At 53.7% G+C, this 16,274-nt stretch overlaps 1 protein-coding gene across 3 annotated transcripts in view; it reads right to left on the reverse strand.

Annotated features, from left to right (window-relative positions):
• The window catches only part of BICRA (BRD4 interacting chromatin remodeling complex associated protein), a 78,211-nt gene that overhangs the window by 16,145 nt on the left and 45,792 nt on the right, over positions 1 to 16,274 (reverse strand). For all 3 annotated transcript variants that reach the window (XM_084770372.1, XM_084770370.1, XM_084770371.1), the window contains 5 exons: positions 11,031 to 11,131; positions 8,460 to 8,505; positions 8,310 to 8,352; positions 5,331 to 5,396; positions 181 to 2,136 (listed from right to left, as the gene is read on the reverse strand). In XM_084770372.1, the coding sequence (XP_084626498.1) occupies positions 181 to 2,136; positions 5,331 to 5,396; positions 8,310 to 8,352; positions 8,460 to 8,500 (2,106 nt within the window). In that variant the 5' untranslated portion in view covers positions 8,501 to 8,505; positions 11,031 to 11,131. The remainder of the gene's footprint in view (positions 1 to 180; positions 2,137 to 5,330; positions 5,397 to 8,309; positions 8,353 to 8,459; positions 8,506 to 11,030; positions 11,132 to 16,274) is intronic.

Raw genomic sequence — 16,274 nt, forward strand, 5'->3', positions numbered from 1 at the left:
CCCAGGTCTTACCTACTTCTTCACTGAAACGCCCTCCCTTGCCTGTCAGTTCACCGAATATACCACTGGTCTGTCAGTGCCATCTCTTGTCAGTCGCTGCCCCCAACCCCTGCCCCGTCTGCCCCTCAGCTCAGCTGCTCACCACTCAACCCCACTCCCTCCCTCAAGGCTCCCCCATACCTGGGGCAGGAACATCTGGAGGGAATCCTGAGTGAGGATGGCCGTTGTGGCTGCAGGGGGCTGCTGCCCCAGGACAATCTTCTCTGGGCTGGATGCCAGGCTTGGGCTGGCCTGAGGAGGGGTGGCCTGAGGCTGGGTGGCCGCCTGTGGGGTAGGGGCCTGTGGAGGCTGCTGTGCCTGTGGCTGCTGGAGACCCATGGGCACTGGTGTGGTGACAGCAGGGGGCACCTGGGTGGCAGGCTGAACTGCCAGAACAGGTGTGGCCTCCCCAGTGGTAGCAGCAGGGGTGGTGGGCTGCACCAGCCCCTCAGGGGTGTTGAGCATGGCCACAGCACTGGGAGGCAGGGTGACGCCCTGGAGGACGGTGGTGGCCGTGGGGCCAGTGGGAGCCGGCTGGCTCTGGGTGGGCAGGCTGCCAGTGGCCAGTGACACCGGCATCTGGAAGAGGGCAGGCTGGCCCACCTGAATGGGAGCTGCAGAGAGGATGTGAGCAGCGCTGTGTGCCCCAGAGTGGGGTGCCAGCACGGGGCCCAGACTCAGGGGGCCTGCCAGGTTCTGGTTGGTGAGGATCGGGTTGGCAATGAGCTGTCCTCCTGCATGTGGCGCTGCTGCGGCTGTGAGGATCTGGCCGCCCACGTTGGCAGGCAGGGCGGAGAGTGACTGGGGAAGTTGAACGGCTGGGGTGCCCGGCAACAGGAACTGGTTCTGGCCTGGCAGCATGTGCTGAGCTGGGATCACGATGCTGCTGCCTTGGTTGAGGAGGTGGACGCTCATGGGTTTGCTGAGGGCCCCGGGGGGCTGCTGCGGGGCGGTCCCCGTGGTGGTGACGGGTGGCTGCTTGAATACATTCGCCTGTAAGGCCTGTGCTGGGAAGCCAGACAGCACCACATTCTGGCCAGCTTTGCCTGCGGCCATGAAAGTCAGGTTCTGGGGGGCCTTAGGCTGCTGGGGCAAGGTGCCTGGCTCACCCTGGATGGTGAGGGTGGCCCCAGTTGGGGTGAAGGGCTTGGGTGTCAGCTGGTAGAGTTTGGAGGACAGTACCCCCGCAGGCTTGGGCTGGATGGGAGTCGGGGTTCTATGTAAAATCACATTGGGTGCTTGTACCAGCGATGAAGTGCCAAGGCCCGGGGCCACCGCCAGCGGCTGTCCCGAGGGTGCCCCACTGGCTGCTGCGGTGGCGGCCCCTGTCCCGGCAAACACTGAGTTCCCGTTGAGTGTGGTGGTCACCGCGGCTGGAAGACTCTTCTGGATGACCAGGCCGGCCCCCTGTGGGGACACGCCGGCAGATGCCAGTGTCACTGGCTCCGAGGGACCAGCTGCTGAGGCCAGGTATCCACTGACAGGCACCTGCTTTGCCAAGAGCTGGGAGGTGGGTGGGTTAAGGGCCATGACGGACTGGCCCACCACTTGAATAGGGGCCAGGCCCAGGGTGGCTGCTGTAGCGCCCCCAGGGCTACCATTAGGAAGGCCCTGAATGGGCTGAAGGGTCACGTTGCCCAGGCCCACAGGCTGCAGGAAAGGCTGGACGCTCAGGGCTTTGTTGACCACATCCTGGGGTGGCACCAGGGCCTGGTGGGTCAGAACAGTGGGTGGGGCTTGTAGCCCCAGCAGGTCCGCGCTGCCTGGGAAGAGAGCCTGGGGTCCTGCAGTCACTGCAGCGGCTCCTGCAGCCCCGGGAGCACCTGCCCCATTGTCGGCTGGCTGTAGGGTGGGCAGCTGGAAGGGGCCCAGGTCCAGCTCAGCCTCAGCCTCCAAGGTCTGTTCTGTGATGTTGGCTTCCTGAAGACTCTGCTGAAGGATGTCGCAGGGCTGGTCTGGGCCCCCACCGCCCCCTCCACCACCTCCTGCTGCAGGGGAGCCCAAGATATCATCTTCTAGGAAGTCCAGGTCCACGCTGGGGGCAGGCTGGCTGGGTTCAGGGTTCAGGTGGTTGCCGGCAGCTTCCTGCACGTGGAGCTGGAGGCAGTCAAGAGAAGAAGGCAAGAGTTCAGGTCAACGAAGGGACACTTGGTGTCAAGGCCACTACAACCCAAGGCCGTCCTATCTGAAAGTGACTGGACGTGTAGCCCAAACCCCAGCTTGGTTGTGGGCTTGACCGTGCCACCCGAAGCTTGCTTGATCTGACCTCAGTTTCCCCATCTGCACCTACCGGTAGAAGGCAGGAAGAATCCGGAGGAGGAGCGTGGGCAAGAACACGGCCTCCCGACCCAGATGACCTGAGTTCCATTCCCAGTTCCCAATGGGGACAGAGCTAACTGACCCCTTAAAACTGTCCTTATACCACTACGTGTGTACCATGGCACTGTGTGTCCCCACCCATCCAAGGATCATACACAATGCACCCTATTAGTGTTTGTTTGTTTGTTTGTTTTAGGAAAGAGTCTCATTGTGCAACCCTGGCTGACCTGGAGCTCACTATAAAGACCTTGAACTCAGTGCTTTGCCTGCACTTTTTCTTTAAAGTGACCTGGGCCGATGAGCTGGCTCAGCAGATGAGAGGTGAGTGCAAGCGGACTTGACAACCTGAGATCACAAAGGCTGTGGCCAGCTCATGTGTACACGCAGGCGCCCGTGCGCACATATACAGGAGCACACAAAATAAGTAAAACAAATAAATGAAGGAAATTATGGTCACAGGGACCCATAATAATTATTTGTGGTTCTAATACCCCCTGTAAACCAAGAGTATTTAATGAATTTCTTCTATGTGGGAGGCAGAGATCGAGACAGGATCTCTCTGTGTGGTCCTGGCTGTCTTAGAATATGCTATATAGACCTGATCTTGAACTCACAGAGACCTGCCTGCCTCTCCCTCTGAGTGCTGGGATTAAAGGCACGTGCCATCAGGACAGTCTCTGAATCTCTTTCTTTAAGACAAGGTCTCATGTAGACTAGGCTGGTCTCAAGCAGACTATATATATAGCCCAGGATGACACCCGTTTGCCTAGGCTAGATTAGAACTCACTAGGTAGCGTAGGCTGGCCTTGAACTTGCTCTATAGCTAAGGATAATTTTTTAAAAAAATATTTATTTTACTTTATGTGTACATGTGTGCCTATATGTATATATGACATGTATGTGCCTGGCATCTATGAAGGCCAGAGGAAGACAGACTCCCCAGAAGTGGAGGTACAGGCAGTTGTGAGCCACTGTGTGAACTCTGTTCCTCTGCAAGAGCAACCACTGAGCATCTCTCCAGACCCCATAGGTGACTTTGAACTCCTGACTCTCCTACTTCCATCTTCCAAGTGCCAGGACCATAGGCAAGTACCACCATGCCCGCCTGTTCGGTTTGTTTGTTGTCATATGCACAGAGTGCCACAGGCAATATGCAGGCTTGAGGCATGTTAACTCCTCAGATCGGATGAGATGGAAGAGTCAGGGTTGGGGCTGGGCATGTGGCCCAGCTGGGAGGGTACCTGCCCAGAGAGCGTGAACTTGAGTTCTGTTCCCAGCACAGACTGGGTGTGGCGGAGAACTTAAAGGTCACCCTCAGTCACCTAGTGTATGGATGCTCGGGACCCCCGCAGGAGACCTTGTCTCAGAAAACCCAAATACATAAAACTTCAATAAAGGTCTTAAAATAACAAAGACAGCGTGACCACCATTGTAACTGGGTCTATAAATCTAAGTTGTTTTTTTTTTTTTTAAAGCCTGATCGTTATTATAAAAGGTTGTTTGGAATATGAAGTTATGGTTGATGTAAAACTAAATGGAAGTTATTTATAACGTAACACATTAGAAGAATGGCAATTACAAGCTGGGAGTGGTGGCACACGCCTTTAATCCCAGCACTTGGGAGGCAGAGGCAGATGGGTCTTTGTGAGTTCGAGGCCAGCCTGGTCTACAAAGTGAGTCCAGGAGAAGGGGGGGGGGGGAGGAAGGAGAGAGAGGATATGAATATGAGAATATATGGCAGTTATAATGATAGGGACCAGGGGACAGAAAGAGGGCAGGGGCTGCAGAGTGCCATAGGAGGAACGGGAACGGGGTACCTGGGAAGATGGCTCAGTCAGGAAAGGACTTGCCTCATAAGCCAGACAATGCCCAGAGCCCCCCCAACATGCACGCACACACACACACACACACACACACACACACACACACACACACACACATGCACACACACACACGCAGGCGCACACACACACACACACACACACGCACGCATGCACACACACATACACAAGGGCCTGGAGACGGCTCAGCGGTTAAGAGCGCCAGCTCTTCTTGCATAGGACCTGGGTTCGATTCCCAGCATCCACATGGTGGCTTAGACCCATCTAGTCCAGTCCCAGGGGCTCCAACGCCCTCTTCTGGGCTCTCCAGGCACTCTGCATACATGATGCATAGACATACATGGAGGCAAAACATTCACACACATGAAAATCACAAAATAATTAAAAGACAATCAACAGAGGCAGCAGAAATCACTGTGGTGGGGTGGCAAGACAGGAAAGACTTCAAGAGTCCTTGAAGCCACCCAGCCTCGGCATGTTCCAAGGTAGCAAGAGCCCCTTATAAAACAAGGTAGGTGGCTCCTGACAAGTGACAGTACCCAAGGCTGGCCTCTGGCCTACACAGTACAAACACACACAGACACACACACAGACACACAGACACACATACACAGACACACACACACAGACACACACACACATAGACACACACACACACACACACACACACAGACACACACACACACAGACACACATACACAGACACACACAAACACACACAGACACACACACAGACACACAGACACACACACACACACAGACACACACACAGACACACATACACAGACACACACACACACACAGACACACACACACACATAGACACACAGACACACACAGACACACACACACAGACACACACATCCTCCCATACATAGAGGGAAGCAATTAAGGGGCTGACACAGTCAAGCACACAGTACGTGCTCAAGGCTCTCTCTGTAGCCCCTCCCCCAGGGTCACGTGATATTACCAAAAGCACCAGAGCGGCCTCTGTCCCTCTCTATGGCCAGGGTACTGGGATAGCCTGGTTCCTGAATCCTCAACCCAGGGAATGCCCGGGCTTGCCCTCCAGCCTCTGTCCCTCTCTCCTGCTCCAACAGTGTGGGCAATGACCACTGGTCAGCCACTTACCCCAGGACCTTCATAGAAGGCACTTTGGGCCTCCACAGGGGCGTCCAGGAGGTCATCGCTGTCCAGCTGCAATGAGACCCGCCCCAAAGCCAAGGTCAAACGTGAACAAGGCAGGACCAGACTCTAGAGCAGAAACCAATTTGGGGCTGAGACAAAAGGAGGAGAGGGGTGTATGTGGGGCAGGGGGGCAGTGCAGGGGGCAGGGACATAGACATAGGAGTATCTGTCCCAGAGAAGGGGGTTGGACACCACCCAGGGCATTTCAAGTCCCCCATGTGGCCTCTAACAGTCCACCCCCATGACATGCCTGCCTTGATCTTGGGACTTTGGCCTCTTGGTTTGCACTCAAGCCTCATGACTCACAGTCTCCCTGGGGGAAACACCCTTTGGGGACTATGGCAATGACACCTGCTCAGGACACCTGCTCAGGACACCTTCTCACTGAGCCCCTCCCTTCTCCCCAATACTGCATCCAGCTTGCTTTTCAGAGGGCAGGGCCTGTTGACTCCTGGGTTATCGTGGCACCTGAACTGAGCCTAACACAGGCAACCTGCCTCCTCCTAAGTGCAAGAGGGACTTAAAGCATGCAGCACCATGCCCGGCCTCCCTCTGCGGTATATACTGCAGCCCATGCTACCATCCGGGTGTACTCTTGAGGGCTCAGCCACGCTGATGCTTCTCCTTTAAGAGGCAACGTTTATTTCTCCCACCCGAGTGCACACTAGAGTTAGCGGGTCGTTTCTCCTTCCTTCCTCAAGGCAGATTCCTATACAGCCCAAGCTGGCCTCAAACTTGCTACTACTTAAAGCTGGCTTTGAACTTCTGACTCTCCGTCTCTACCTCCCACATGCTGGGATTACAGGTGTGCCCCACCAGGCCCTACCTTCTGTGGTGCTGGGGCCTGAACTCCTGAGCTCTCGGCAGCCCCGGAGTGTCTGTGTGACTTACGAGACTAGGTCATAAAAGGTACTGTGGCTTCCCCCTGGCTCTCTATCATGGGTTGCTTGTGATGAGGGAAGCTAGCTGCCACAGCCCAAGGACATCTGGACATTGTGAGAGAGGGGCCCATGGGAAAGGAACATAGGGAGGGGCCCTTGGCAGGGCCCTCAGGAAGAGAATCAGAGCAGGCACCTCTGCTGACCCCAGACAAGCCCTTAGTGTCGTGGTTCTTAACTTTCGTGCTGCTGCGACCCTTTACTACAGAGCGCCTCGTGCTGTGGTGACTCCCAACCATAAAATTATTTTCCTTGCCACTTCCTAACTCTAATTTTGATACTGTCGGGAATCGTAATGTTAGTATCTGTGTTTTCCAATGGTCTTAGGTGACCTCTGTTTAAAGGGGTCGTTCATATCGCCAAGGGGTCGCGACCCACAGGTTGAGAACTCCCGTTATGTATTGATTGCTATGACCTCAGTGGCAGACCCTGACCCAAGCTTACTCCGGACCCAGATTTCCAACAGGGCAAAAGCTTAGCAGATGGTGTGGTAAGTCACCACGTTGGGGGACCATCTCTCATAACACTGGAGAAAACAAATAGTTCCACGGGTCACCAGACTGCCACGTTTTCACAGAGAGCACCTGTGTCCGGAGTTCCCAAGAACTGCTGTCAAGTTCACAATAAAGAGAGCAGTCACGTGTGGCGGTGCATGCCTTTGGTCCCAGCGCTGGGGAGGCAGAGGTGGCCAGGACTATAGAGACCCTGCCTATAAATCAATCAATCAATCAATCAATCAATCAATCAAATCACCTAGCCAAGCCTACTGTACTCAGTGCCATCTCATAGAAGTTCTGCCTCAGTCTGATCCTGTTCCTTCAAATTTACCATTTCTCTCTCAATTTCACCCCTGCTATAGCACTATGGTCGCCGTTAATGCCACCTTTCTCTCTCAATTTCACCCCTGCTATAGCACTATGGTCGCCGTTAATGCCACCTCCTCAGGGAGACCCTTTCAGACCATACCAGCTAAAGGAGGCCTTTTCTTTTTTCTCCTCTTCTTCTTTCTTTTTCTTCCTATTTTTTTTTTTTTTGAGACAAGGTTTCTCTGTGTAGCTCTGGCTGTCTTAGTAGTTACTCGTAGACCAGGCTGGCCTCGAACCCACAGAGATCTGCCTGACTCTGCCTCCCGAGGGCTGGCATTAAAGGAATAAGCCACCACCAATACCCAGCATACTTAGCCGCGGAGCCATCTCTCCTGTTCCTGGCTTGTTTTTCTTTAATATCTTGTGTGTGTGTGTGTGTGTGTGTGTGTGTGTGTGTGTTACATACATGTGTGTGCAGGTGCACTCATGGAGGCCAGGGAGGATGCTGGAGGTTTTACTCTTCACCCTCAGACACAGGGCCTCTCACTGAATTTGGAGCTAAGCTAGGGTCCACAAGCCCCAGCGAGCCTCCTGTCTCTTCCCTCTCCCTAAAGAAACGGGCTTACAGGTACACAAAGCCATGCTGGCTTCTTACATGGGAGCTGGGGATTTGAACTCAGGTCCTCATACTTACATAGAGCCATTTCTACAGCTTCTCCTATTTTTCTAGTCATTTTCTGCATGATATTTATTTATTTATTTATTTTTGGTTTTTCGAGACAAGAGTCTCTCTGTGTAGCCTTGGCAATCCTGGACTTGCTTTGTAGACCAGGTTGGCCTCGAACTCACAGCAATCTGCCTGCCTCCACCTCCCAAGCCCTGGGATTAAAGGCGTGCGCCACCACGCCAGGCTTTGCATGATATTTTTCAAAATGAAAACCTCAACTAGTGAACAATGGATGAATTCTCTTTACTTATGTATTTATTTTGAGGCAGGGTCTCTCTGTCATCCCAGCTGTCCAGGAGCTCACTCTGTAGACCAGGCTGGCCTCTGACTAAGAGATCTGCCTGCCTCCGCCTTTCAAGTGCTGGGATTAAAGAAGTGCACCATTAAAGATGTGCAGCATCATTCCCATGTTGAAAATATGTGAATGCCCCTCCATGCCTCTGGCACTTACCTTTTCGGATCCATGCAGGAAGTCATTGAGGGCCTGAGGGTCACTGCAAGAGAGAGGGAAAAGAGACCTTAAGGAGCGAGGCTGAGGGGTGGAGGGAGGGGAGGGGTGTGGGAGACGGGCGTGGGTGGGTGGGGGGAGCCCGTTACTCACCAAATCACGTCTAGTAAGCATCTCCCATCCTCATCATCCATTTCCACTAGATGGGGCAGGGGCGGGAAGAGGGTGAGGGAGACATGATTAGATTGAGGCAGTCTGCCCAGCTGCCCCATCAGGGGCGCACAGGGGTGTTGGGGGGCGGGGAGGGGATCAGAGCAACTGCTCCTGGAGTGCACGGAGCTAGACGAAGAGTCCAAGAATCACCTCCCGGGGACCCTCCCACTCAGAAATCCTGACCAGGAGGAGGCAGCGTACTTACCCTCCTGGCCCTCATACCCAACAGCCCCCCACATCCGACAGTGGTGATGACGGTGGCATCGATAGAGACAAGGAAGACTCTGGTGTTGAGCAGGCCTTATACTAAGTGCTGCAGGCAGGCTGAACTGAATCAACTACGGCACCCAAGCTTTAGGGCGGTGAGGAGTTGCCAGTACCTAAAAGGCTACTCTCCATCTTCCAGTGGGTGGGCTGTGTGAACCCTAGGGAACACACCATTCCAGCCCCCAGGGGCCGTTCTACTTTATAACATTGGGGAGTTACAGTCTAGCTCAGAGTCAAAACCCAGACTCGCTTGGGAGGATGTCTGTGGATCTGAGACCAGCCAGGCCTGCGTGGTGAGACCCTGTCTCGAAAAACAAAATGACCCGAACTGCTCTCTTGGGGTCTTTTCAGATCCCTCCATCCCAGGAATGACCGTGGCTCACACACCAGACTCCCACCGGGCAGGCTTCGGCTTGAGTTCGCCAGCCTTGTCTCTGTACATCTCTGAGTCTATGCACTTCGTATCCCACTGTCCTGTTTTCTGAACAGTGCATGGCCTGGAAGGTGTGGCAGGGGTCTGTCCTGTGTCTCAGTGGAATAGAGCAAGGAAGGAAGGAGGAGTGAAAGCAACAGCAAGGCCACTGCAGTCAGCCCTGAGTGAGTCCCCAAGACCTATGCAGTGTGGGTCTCAAGCAAAGGACAAGTGACAGGGGTGACGTATGGATGGAGGTGGGGACTGAGGCGGCGGAAGGGGGTGGGGCATAAGGCTGGGGCCAGAGAGAGGGGCAGTGTGGGGCTGGCCCCCACAGCTGAATGATGAGGATGCGGACGGCTAACGTTTGTCTGGAGCTATGTGGCGCTCACCGCTGGCTAGCACTGGCAGAGCCCGCGACAAAGGTTAGCGTGGTCAGCCCCGCCCCGGGAGGAGGAAGAGGCCACTTCGCCCACTGTACCCCAAAAGGAACGGGTGCTCTCTGCATTTTCCCACCTGCCTCCCACCACACAGCATTCCTGCCTTCCAATCAGGCACGCACTCCTTCTGAGCCCTATAAACATTCCTCCAAAGGCCCCTCCACATTCCATGCTGTCTACCTTTTGGAGACAGGGTCTCTTACTGGCCTGGAGCTCACCAATTAGGCTAGGTTTGCCAGCTAGCTAACCCCAGGTATCCCAGAGCCTCTGCCTCCCCAGCGCTGAGGTTCCATGGCCTGCTCTTAACACGGGAATCAAATTCAGGTCCTTGCAAGCATTTTTACCAGCTGAGCTGGCTTCTTCAGTGTCCAGCTGACTTCCTAAAGCCTCTGTACCCTGCCTTCTCCACCCTTCCAATCCACCCACCCTCCTATCCCACTCTCCTATTGCACATCCATCGACCATCGATGTACCTATCTGTCCCCACTATCTTTTTAAACTCCCATGCACTCACCCTTAGAAACATCCAGGCAAACACCCACACATCTTTCCCTCCTTCCATCTACTGGCCTCATGCTGGTCCTTCCCTTCCAGAATCATGAACTGGACACAATGAAGACCATAGTCCCCAAGTTGTAGTGACTTATAGTCCAGGATGAAGGTCCTTTACCAACTGAACTATCTTCCTGGCCTTTTCTTTTTTTTTCTCATTATTGCGGTTGTTGCAGGGTCTCATAGGTTCTCTACACTGTATCACACCCCAGCCCCTCCCTGGGGGATTCTAGGCAGGAGCTCTACCACTGAGCCAAGCCCCCAGCCCCTCACTGGGGGATTCTAGGCAGGGGCTCTACCGCTGAGCCACACCCCAGGCCCTCACTGGGGGATTCTAGGCAGGGACTCTACCACTGAGCCAAGCCCCCAGCCCCTCACTGGGGGATTCTAGGCAGGGGCTCTACCACTGAGCCACACCCCAGCCCCTCACTGGGGGATTCTAGGCAGGGGCTCTACCACTGAGCCACACCCCCAGCCCCTCACTGGGAGATTCTAGGCAGGGGCTCTACCACTGAGCCACACCCCCAGCCCCTCCCTGGGGGATTCTAGGCAGGGGCTCTACCACTGAGCCACACCCCCAGCCCCTCCTTTGGGGATTCTAGGCAGGGGCTCTACCACTGAGCTACACTCACATTGTCTCAGTACAGAATATAAAGGAAAAGGTGAATCCTGAGGAACATCCTTCCTACCGCTGTACATGGGGATGCAGACTGGAGAGGACGGACTAAAGGAGGTCACTAAACCAGGTTCTGCAAGTCAGATGCCAGTGGGCCCCACAAGTACCCAGAGAAACAAGTGCTCCTCTGGGAGTGATGGGGGGTGGGGGTCATCCCTGGTTACCTGTGCTATGAACGAATCATGAAGGGAACGGTGGGGTGGCCACTCCAGGTCTACGCAGGGCCCCGGGCTGGGGACTTTGACAGTGTCCTTTGTGGGGCCAGCTGTGGAAAGAAAAGAGAAAAGCTGTGAGTGAGGAAGGTCATGAATAAGGCAGAGGACATGTGTGGAGAAACAGGCGGGGGGGGGGGGGAGGGATGGAGGGAAGGAGGGAAGAATCTGGAAGGGAAAGAGGGTAGGAAAGAGAGGGAAGCTGAGGCAGGACGACGGAGAGTTCCAGGTAAGCCTAGGCTACATAAGAAGATTCTGTCTCAGAACAACTTACAAAGAACGGAACAAACACTGCCACTAAACTGTATTACAACTAAGAGCCATTATTAACTACCTCACTTCCCACAAAGACTAACCATGCAGCCAAAGTGGGCCTGCGAACTCGAGATCTTCCTACCTCAGCCTCCAGTGCCAGGACTACAGTGTGTTCCACCAGGACAGCACCATTATTAAGTTTTTAGAGGGAAAACCACAGTTTAAAGTTACACAAAGCAATGTTATATATTGTTAAAAGAACAAGGTCTATGGTAGACATAGATGCACATACACTACGGCATAAACTTTACCAAATCACTTACGGATGCTTTAATATAAAAACAGAATTCTAGTTTTGCATTACTATTTTTTATTCGGTGGATAATTTAATTTAATATAAAACCACAATTCTAATTCCGTATTACTATTTTTTTATTCTAGGGATTGAACCCAGGTAATTATGTTTGAAGTAAATGATCACTTTACCACTGAGCCATGCCCCCAGCCCCTCCCTGGGGGATTCTAGGCAGGGGCTCTACCACTGAGCCACGCCTCCAGCCCCTCACTGCGGGATTCTAGGCAGAGGCTCTACCACTGAGCCACGCCCCCAGCCCCTCACTGCGGGATTCTAGGCAGGGGCTCTACCACTGAGCCATACCCCCAGCCCCTCACTGCGGGATTCTAGGCAGAGGCTCTACCACTGAGCCACGCCTCCAGCCCCTCACTGGGGGATTCTAGGCAGGGGCTCTACCACTGAGCCACGCCCCTGGCTCTTCATTGGGGATCTAGGCAGGAGTTCTGCCACTTAAGTGTCATACTTCCAGCCTTCTAGAGCCAATCCTTTTTGGGGAGGAAGGGGGTGAGAAGCACAAGGAGTTAGGGAAGGAGGGAAGGAGGGAAGGACAGGCTCTTACTATGTAACCCTGAGTAGCCTGGAACTCATAAGAGCCTGTCTCTGCCTCCTGAGGATGCAGATTAAAGGTGTGTGCTACCACGCCTGGCATTATGGCCAGTTCTTATTTTCTGAAACAGGTGTGATGTATTAAGCAGGCACAAGAGTCCCTCAAACATGGCACCCATGTCCTGGGGGACAAAGGGTCTGGTTCCCGCAGGCCTGTAGTCACAACTGTTCCATCAACAACTCAACACCCGACCTTGGTTTCTCGCAAAGGCACCTCATCTCGGATGTACTGGTGTTCCCTTGCTGAGGCCGCCCGCTGAAGCTCACCTTACACTGACTCTTCTCCAGTCGGCACCCCACAGCCTCTGTGGCTTACAAAGGACACGCTACACTAGTGTGGGGGGGGGGCACTTCAAGCCAGGCAGTTATCCAAAAAACAAAAGGCCCAGCCACACAGACAGCCACAGTGGTCCACATCTGTGACCCCATTTCCTGAACCGCAGAGGCAGAAGGATGGTGAGTTTGAGGCTAGCCTGGGCTACACAGAAAGACTTTGTCTCAAGAAACAAGATCACAGCGGTGAGACGGCTCCATGGGTAAAGTCTGATGACCTGAGTTCAATCAAAGGGGTCTCACAGCTGCCCTGCTACCCCAGCTTCCTCTCTGGCTTGGGAGACGGTGGAGCTAACGTGGCAGCTCCGGCTGAGTTACTTTTGAGCCATTTCCCACGAGCTTGAGTGCAGAAGGCTTATACAGCACCCGCCTGTCAAAGGCTCTGGGGCATGCGCCTGCTCTCCCTGAGTTCCGGGTGTGCTGCCTGAGAGCGCAGGGGGAAGGGGGGGGCTGCAAGGTTTTAACAGGCTCCCACACCAGGTTCACCATCACTGTCCCTACACTCCTCCGCTTCTGTTCTGGCTTGGCGCAAGCTCTCTCCAAATGGGTTCCCAGAGGGTAGGTAACTGAGGGGGGAAGCAGTGGGTCCTCTGTGGAAACAGTTTCTTCTTTTGTTGTCTCTAGACTTATTTAATTGGTGGGAGTGGGGGTGCACACGCCTGTGAGGAGGTCAGAGGACAACGTGTAGGAATCAGTTCTCTCCTTCTACCATGTTGCTCCCAGGGATTAAACTCAGCTCATCATTGTCTTGATGAGCTATTTTGCCACCCATGCATGTCTTTTGTTCTAATAATTTTTTTTTTTTAAATTTCTCGAGACAGCGTTTCTCTGTGTAGCCCGTTGTCCTGAAACTAGCTCTATAGACCAGGCTGGCCTTAAGCTGGAGATCTGCCTGCCTCTGACTCTCAAGAGGTAAGATTAAAGGCGTGTGTCACCACGAGCCAGCTGCACACCCACCCCACCCCACTGTGAGACAGGGTCTCGTTTTGTTGCCCTGGCTATCCTGGAGCTCACTATATAATATAGACCACGGGACCCTCAAACTCACCAAGATGCACCTACCTCTGACTCCTTGACTCCTGAGTGGCATATGCCACCACGTCTGGCCTGGTTTTGCTTTGAGAGGAGGTACCACTATGTGAATTACAGGGAACTCAAATTAATGGTGGTCTTCTGCCTCAGCCTCCTGAGTGCTGTGATTCTAAGAACGCACCACCATGCACAGCCTTGCTTGCTACGTTTCCCAGGACGACCATGCTTTCTCAGGCTCCAGGGACTATCAGGCCTCAAAGAGCAACCACATGGCAGGCCCAGCACTTGAACATTCATTAATCTTCAGTTTTCTTTGTGATAGGCATGTTGTTGTATTTATTTTATTTGAGACAAAGTTTCACTATGTAGCTCTGGCTGTCCTGGAACTCAAGAGATCCACCTGCCTCTGCCTCCCAGAGTGCTGGGATTGAAGGTGTGCATCACTTAAATCAGGCGGTGGTGGTGCACGCCTTTAATCCCAGCACTCCAGAGGCAGAGGCAGGTGGATCTCTGTGAGTTCCAGGACAGCCAAGGCTACACAGAGAAACCCTGCCTCAAAAAGCAAAACAAAACAACAATAACAAAAAAAAAAAGAAAGAAAAAGTGTCACCACACCTGACTTTGCAGTAGTCATGTTTAAAAAAAAAAAGAAAGAAAGAAAGAAAGAAAGAAAGGGAGCTGGGAAGAAGGCTGAGTCAGGAAAAGTGGGGCTTTGCAAACACGAGGACCTCAGTTTGATCACTAGCACCTATCCCACATGAAAATCTGGGTGTGGGGCCGGGCGTGGTGGTGCACGCCTTTAATCCCAGCACTCGGGAGGCAGAGGTGGGTGGATTACTGTAGGTTTGAGGCCAGCCTGGTCTACAAAGTGAGTCCAGGACAGCCAAGGCTACACAGAGAAACCCTGTCTTGAAAAACAAACAAACAAAAACCCCCACAAAAAACAAAACAAACAAACAAAACCAAAAAGAAAATCTAAGTGTGGAAGCACACATTTGTAACCTCAGCACGGCAGAGGCAGGAGCAGAGGCAGAGGCAGAGGATCTCTGAGGCTTGCTGGTCAGGTAGCTGCTGGTCAGGTGTTGGTGAGCTGCGAGTTCAGTGAGAGACTGTCTCAAAGGAGGATAATACTGTAGGTTGTTCTCTGGCCTCTAAACACAAAGACAGAGACAGACAGACACTGTTCCCCAGTGAGGGTTGTAGGCCAAGTGTGGCTCAGTGGGAGCCCCTGCCTAGACGCCCCCAGTGAGGGGCTGGGGTGTGGCTCAGTGGTAGAGCCCCTGCCTAGAATCCCCCAGTGAGGGGCTGGGGCGTGGCTCAGTGGTAGAGCCCCTGCCTAGAATCCCCCAGTGAGGGGCTGGGGGCGTGGCTCAGTGGTAGAGCCCCTGCCTAGAATCCCCCAGTGAGGGGCTGGGGGCGTGGCTCAGTGGTAGAGCCCCTGCCTAGAATCCCCCAGTGAGGGGCTGGGGGCGTGGCTCAGTGGTAGAGCCCCTGCCTAGCATCCCCCAGTGAGGGGCTGGGGGCGTGGCTCAGTGGTAGAGCCCCTGCCTAGAATCCCCCAGTGAGGGGCTGGGGGTGTGGCTCAGTGGTAGAGCATCTGCCTAGCATGCATAAGGATCCTGGGTTTGATCTCCAGAGAAAATACACCAACAGCCAACAGCACACAAAAGGATGCCCAGCATGACTCATCATGGGGGGTGGGGGTGGGGGTGGGGGAACCGCACTCAAAGCCCCAAGGAGACAAGGCCCCACATCCCCTCAGAGCAGCTACCATGAAGAAACTGGGAAGTAGCAAGCTTGGCAGGGCTATGGGAAACCGGAGCCCTTGCTCACTGCTGGCGGGAGTGCAACCCTGCTGGCTGCTGTGAAGCAAGGTTTGGCAGTTCCTCGGAACATTAAAAATAGCATTAGCGCTCAACACAGTAAACGCTGCTTCTGGGTATGTGTGCAAAGGAATCAAACATCTTAAAGAGGGATCTGTACACCAGAGGCCACCGTAGCCTTTTCTACAACAGCTCAGAGGAAGATGCCTGAGTGGCCGTGGACAGACAAGACGATGGGTAAATAAGTTGGAGCGTATATCTGTTAAGACAGAACATTCATGAAGCTTTAACATGAACACATAGATCAGCGGTTCTCAACCTGTGGGTCACAACCCTTGGGAAACCTCTATCCCCAAAGATATTTGCATTACGATTCCTGGAAGCTCTGAAGTAGCAATGAAAAAAATTTTATTTGGGGGGGGGGGTTACCACAACATGAGGAACCGTTTTAAAGGGTCATGGCATTAGGAAGGGGTGAGGACCACAGACACAGATGCATCCTGAGTTTGCAAAGTTGAGAAGAGGTGCAGAAGCTGGCACGGTGGCTCATGCCTGTGACCCCAGCACCTGGGAGGCAGAAGGATCAGAAGTTCAAGCTCATCCTCAGATACAAAGTGAGGTCATGGCCACCCTAGACAGCACAAGGGTCCACTTCCGGAAAAGACAAATCAAACCAAAGGCCACAAGAAGGCTCAGGGGGTAAAGGCACCTACCACAAAGCTTGACAATCTGTTTTTAGTCCCTCTACAAGTGTGTGCACGCCTTTAATCCCAGCACTCGGGAGGCAGAGGC

The sequence above is a fragment of the Acomys minous genome, assembly GCF_964271855.1.
Source record: "Acomys minous genome assembly, chromosome: 20".
In the NCBI taxonomy this organism is placed as follows: Eukaryota; Metazoa; Chordata; class Mammalia; order Rodentia; family Muridae; genus Acomys; species Acomys minous.